A 6,159-nucleotide genomic window follows, 5' to 3' on the forward strand; every position below is an offset into this window, starting at 1 on the left:
CATAATTTCACATCCAACTTTCTTTGTAAACATGGAATACCTTATCGTTAGTATGACTTAGGGAAACCAGGCCTTGACCACCTCCTTTATTCGAATAGGGTTATCACTTAAAAGGTGAAAAAAAGGCTCGTCGAGGCTGAAAGCACGTGCCCCTGATAATCATACCAACACTGAAATACCCTCACAAATGCCCAAGCTACTAGAAGAAGTTGTGAGGGAGCAATGCGAAGGTGATCCAATACATCCTTCTCAAAAGCAGTCAAAGGAAGTCAGTCCCTAGCTTCTGGAAGAAACATTCATAAAAGGGAATCCAACAACCGTCGAACTTGATGCATATCCTTTTATTAGTAGGAATAACACATATTGGTCAATCAGAAGACGATCCCACCTCGAAGATAGCTTACCTCACAACATCTTCCTGAGTATAAGGAGAAATTATCCCTAGGTAGGTAGGGTCCACCCAAGAATAATCACATGCGTCTGTCGCCACCGACAAGTCCTCTAGTCAAATAGTTTATGTGTATGCATCATAAAATAGACCAGTATGATCAGCAGTGAGAGAACGCAAACATGAAGGGTTTGTGTTCCAATGACTGAATGGAGCAACCAGTTTCTTGTTCCCTTATCTAAACCAAAATAAAACCTAAGTTGAATTTGGCGCGAGTTAAAGAAGCATTTCAGACCATATTTTCGCTCACCAACGAATCACCTTCATCATTGAGAGAATCCAATCCTTACCCAAAATTGCTAGGAGACACATTCGGGACGGTAATAGGGAAGTTTGACTCGTAAAAGAGATCTTTGAGTTCAATATTCTCAACTCTCGCTGACAATATGAGACGTTTGGAGAAGCATATGAGACGTTTGGAGCAAATTCTATTTTCATTATAACTGGTTTACTAAATAAATTTAAACTACTAACAACTACTCATATTTAAGCATGTCGAGCATTACAACGGTTTTATCGAAACAACTAACAACACAATATTTATAACTTAATAACTTTTCTTTTCCATACTCTTCGGATCTACCGATTAACAAATTAACATTAATGTCTTCAAATGGAGGATCTCAAGATAGGAGAAAAGTTATGTATGTTGTTCATTAGCATCTGGTTGATCATTAGAAACATCCTCATTCTATGAGATTATGACATTTAATTTCATGTCATCAATAAAAAATACCACATCAATAAAATAGTCACCTAACAAATCATAAATATTTATACTAAACAAAAGTGAGGAGAGCTAAGTTGAAAACAAGTTTTCTTTTTATCTCAAATACCCAAATATATAAGAATTAAGTCTTCTTTTTTAGAGAAAATAATAATAAAATATTATTAGTAGTTAATATCTGACTCATCAAATTAAATTTGATACCAGATATTGGGGTTTATATTACCTTTATGTTCTTATTAATTTCTTTTGAGATTATCTATTATGTTTATAGAATTTTTGTAAAAAAGTTCTAAAATTTTTGATTTTTTTATACTATTGAAAATTTTGAAATTTCCGATAGACTGACATGTTTTTCAAAATTTCTGATAAATTTTAAGACATTTTTTAATTTTTTTAATAAATTACAACACTTTTATAAAAACCGATAAAAAATACATACCTGACAATTTAAAAACGGACTATTAAAAATTTGATCTATTTTAAATTTTTTAAATGAACTATGGAAAATCTCGTTCTCACTTTTGAATTAAAAATGTTGTGATCAATTTAGGAATTATGAAAATATAGGGTTCTAGGTTTAATTAAGGGGTTGGTATATTAAACGCTCCTTGAATTGGGTTATGTAATTAATAGGATTCAATTGGCCCAATGACCCAAACAATAAACATGTTAGGGTTCCAATTCTCAACTTTACTGTCTCTTGTTTCTCCTTCCCCTCTCTCAACAAAGGTAATCAATCTCATTCCTTCAATTTCTTCGATCTTCATCATGTTAGACTCAAATTTTCTCATGAATTAGCAATTTATCTTTCTCAATTTTTCAATTTCCTTTTGTTTTTTTAAGGGTTTATAATCCAGTTGTTGTTGTTATGCATGTTTTGTAGAAAAAATGGCAGTAACATTCTATAACCTTAAGTCTGAATCTGGTTTGAAGAAGCTTAATGAGTACCTTCTCACACGCAGTTATATCATTGGGTATGAAAAATTGTTTTTCTTTTTCTTTCTTTCTTCTAATCAGTTTTTTTGTTTGTTTATATTTTATTTCTTATGCATAGCATTTATACTTGATCTGTTTAGGTACCAAGCTTCAAAGGATGATATCACTGTTTATTCAGCTTTGTCATCAGTTCCATCATCTGAATATGAGAATGTTGCTAGGTGGTTCAAGCACATTGATGCTTTGTTGAGACTTTCGTAAGTTTTCCCCTTTTTTTTCAATTTATGGAAATTAATTGAATTAATTAAAAGTTATGATAATGTTGTTACCATTGTGGCTTTTTAAGATATGGTTGTGTTTGATGTTAACAATGTTTTTCATGTACTAGGGTGTTGTTTTTAACAATGTTTTAATGATTTTGTGTCTTCAGTGGTGTTTCTGGCGAGGGATCTGGTGTCACCGTGGAATCATCGCTAGTTGCTGAAGAGGCTGTTGCCACTCCTCCGGCTGCTGACACAAAGGTTAGTATTTTTTTAATATGGTTGATGATTGAAACTTGGTCGAGGTCGAATTCCATTTTTATGTTGGTTGATTTATGTCTTGTTGGGAAATGTTGATCAGGCCACTGAAGCTGAGGACGATGATGATGACGATGTGGATTTGTTTGGCGAAGAGACTGAGGAAGAAAAGAAGGCGGCTGAGGAAAGAGCAGCAGCCGTGAAGGCATCTGGCAAAAAGAAAGAGAGTAAGTCTCTGTTGTAGAATACCGGAATTATTTGCGATATGGTTGGACATCAATTTATGCCAATGGTTTTTGGCTAATTACATTCTCAGGTGGGAAATCATCGGTATTGTTGGATGTGAAACCTTGGGACGATGAAACTGACATGAAGAAGCTTGAAGAAGCAGTGAGATCTGTTCAGTTAGATGGGTTGTTATGGGGTGCATGTATGTTGTTTTTTGTATCACAGTTTATCTTTGCACATTTCAACTTTGTTGATTGGGTTCATTCTGATGTATGTTTATTATTGTCATAGCCAAACTTGTTCCTGTTGGATACGGTATCAAGAAACTTCAAATTATGATGACTATTGTGGATGACTTGGTTTCTGTCGACAATATGGTCGAGGATTATCTTACCGTCGAGCCCATCAACGAGTATGTCCAAAGTTGCGACATTGTGGCCTTCAACAAAATATGTAAGCAGCATTCATATTATATTTTACTTGACTATTGTTTTGAGTTTTGGATTTATATTTGCTCATAACATGCATATCTAATTGCTATATAACTGCACATCTTGTTCTAAGCTATTTTGTAATCTATTTTTTTATGCAGAATCTTCCATTCATGTCACAATGGAGATTATAGTGGAGGAGGAATTGCAATTATTAGGGATGACTTATCAAGGGATGCTGTTATGTTACATTGAGATTTTTGCTTTTGCAAACCTACTTTTTGTTGTCCTTTGATGATTTTGTCTTGTAATTTCATCACCATTATATGGATTGTGATATAATAATTTAAGCCATGACTTAGAGCTCTTTGCTGCAGCATCAATACTGCAGCCTCAGTACCATTTATTGGACAAGTAATAACCAAAGTTACTAAAACTGAATTGAGTTCATGGTACAATTTAGTCAGAAAATCGAACCGATATAAACTATAGTAAATGTTATTTAAACTGAACCGTTATAATTTATCTAGAGCCATATCAACCAGTTAGAAGATAGATTTTTTTCAAACCAATTGTTAAAAACCAAATTGTTATACTTTTTTCCTTAGCATGAACCGAGAAGTAGCTGTACTCTTTAAAAGATAAATGAAGTTCCTTTTCTCCTCTAGGATTTTCATTTGTTTGTTTGTTATGTATATTACTTCCTCCGTCCTAAAATATAAGTGTCATGATCGACACATTCATATAGATTAAGAAAATGTACTCAATAAAATAGAGATAATAATAATTTTATCAAATTATTCAAATCAATTATAGATGTATTTGAATCAACATTATTATAAAGTGATAAACAATAAATTAAGTGTCTTATTTAAAGGATACAATTGTAAGATAAAAATTTAAAATGCATTGATAAGGTAAAATGTCAAGTATTTTGGGACAAATAATTTTTATAAATGTGAGAATTAATTTAGGATGGACGGAGTATCATTTATGGACGGAATATCATTTATTGTTTATCATTTTATTAGTCTCTTCTAAGGTAAATAGTATGTGCGAATATTATATAATTGAGTGCAAGTCATTAAATCGTGTTTCGTACTCCCTCTATTTTTTATTATAAGTCGTTTTTGGAAAGATAAATTGTTATAATTGAAAAAGATAAATTATGAAGGATTTTAAAAAATTATCCTTCATTAATCGTATTGGAAAGACAAATTGACATAATTGAAAAGAGAAAATAATAAATATTTAAGAGTATAATAGAAAAAATAACATTAATGATTCATTGGTATTGTAAAACGACTTATATTGTGGTACAAAATATTTTTCAAAAGTGACATATAATAAAAAACGGAGGTACTATTAAATTGTGTTTTAGATGCATTAAATGAACCCTTAGATAAAAGTCGAATGAAAGTAATTCAAATCAAATTAATAGAATATTTGGGGTCAACAAACATAATGATTCTTATTATACTAGTTTTAGATTCAATCAAACTAGCAACTTTTTGAAGCGTGATTCAAATAGATGTTACGCATGATTCAAATCAATAAATGAATGTGAATAAAATAAGATTTACCACTTTAAGTGTGATTCTTATCATAAGCTTCCATGATTCAAATCAGGAGCAAACTCTATTCGAGTCAAGCTAAAGGCTAATTCAAATTAGTAATTCATCTAAAACTCTAGATTTTACTTATGTTAGCTTGATTCAAATCAGATGCTTTTTTTGGACTCGAATCATTGAATTGAATAAATGATTTGAATCAAATGGCCAAAATTTGAGTTTTAAATTCTTGATTCAAAATATTTTCTCATTCGACTTGAATCATACACACTATCATTGACTCAAATCAAAAAGTTATTTTTGTTCATTTTTAGTGCTCAATCTCAAGCACATATATAAACCATTTGTGTCATTTTTTTTCAAGATATATGATCATAACATCAAAACTTTGAAAGTTGTTCAAAACTAAGTTATAGATTTGAAAGTACACATTTTCACAACTTTTAGTTTCATCTGAGTTCTTCTTCAACGTCTAGCAAGATTACCATGATTTTCATGCTGGTCAATTCTTAGGGAGTGTGAAATCTATCGTAGAGGAGGTTCTTTCATTGTTAATGTTTGTGAATTTTTTGAGTTGTAGATCAATATTAGTTTTGTGTGCTATTGTTGGAATTTGGTAGAGCCTAATATGAGCAAAAATAAAGAATTTCTTTTTCACTGAAGACTTTGATAGAACTGAGTAAACATTGTTACAGAACAAAATCATGAGTTTTTGTTCTTCATATAGGCTAAGAGTTCAGACAAGGGATCAGTAGGATCGAATGAAGATCGTAGCAGAACAAATGCTAGAAGCGGATCTTGGATCCGAGTAAGAGGACAATCAAGACTAAATGAATATTTTGGGATTCTTTTCTACGTGGGATGTGTATAACATGGGATGTGTATAACAAAAGAAGAAAATATTTAGATTGAAGCTCTTAATTTTGTTTTTAATTCCAGTATCTAGTTCCTTGATTGTATAAAACACACGTCGTAAAATTGTCAAAATAATAGAAGATTATAAAATTTCAATGGTTTGCCATTAGAGACTATATTAGGTGCAAAGCGAGGACGAATATTCTAAACCAATACAAATCCTACTGCACTCTTCTCATTCTTTATCTCCTTTTTAATTTTCTGTATAGATGACGTTTAGGTTTTTACCGCATTCTTCGAAATCACATGTTATTAGTCTTAACCTGTTTATAGCGATTTATTGTATAAAATTACGTTTGAGATAGACTAAGTCATATGAATTATTTTTCCTATGATTAAAATTGTTTGTAATATGTAATATTAAATTGATTCATGAATTGAT

At 31.3% G+C, this 6,159-nt stretch overlaps 1 protein-coding gene across 2 annotated transcripts; it reads left to right on the forward strand.

Annotated features, from left to right (window-relative positions):
• Nucleotides 1–1,772: 1,772 nt before the first annotated feature.
• On the forward strand, nt 1,773–3,645 carry LOC127101429 (elongation factor 1-delta). Of its 2 annotated transcripts, none has more exons than XM_051038856.1 (8): nt 1,773–1,907; nt 2,062–2,152; nt 2,255–2,371; nt 2,545–2,635; nt 2,736–2,859; nt 2,949–3,062; nt 3,152–3,313; nt 3,453–3,645. In XM_051038856.1, coding segments are annotated over exons 2-8 (696 nt in total). In that variant the 5' UTR covers nt 1,773–1,907; nt 2,062–2,066; the 3' UTR covers nt 3,455–3,645. The 2 variants fall into 2 exon arrangements, with proteins under 2 accessions (XP_050894813.1, XP_050894814.1); XM_051038857.1 differs by having other exon boundaries at nt 1,876–1,948.
• The last annotated feature ends 2,514 nt before the right edge of the window (nt 3,646–6,159 follow it).

Source organism: Lathyrus oleraceus, chromosome 7, assembly GCF_024323335.1.
Source record: "Lathyrus oleraceus cultivar Zhongwan6 chromosome 7, CAAS_Psat_ZW6_1.0, whole genome shotgun sequence".
Classification (NCBI taxonomy): Eukaryota; Viridiplantae; Streptophyta; class Magnoliopsida; order Fabales; family Fabaceae; genus Lathyrus; species Lathyrus oleraceus.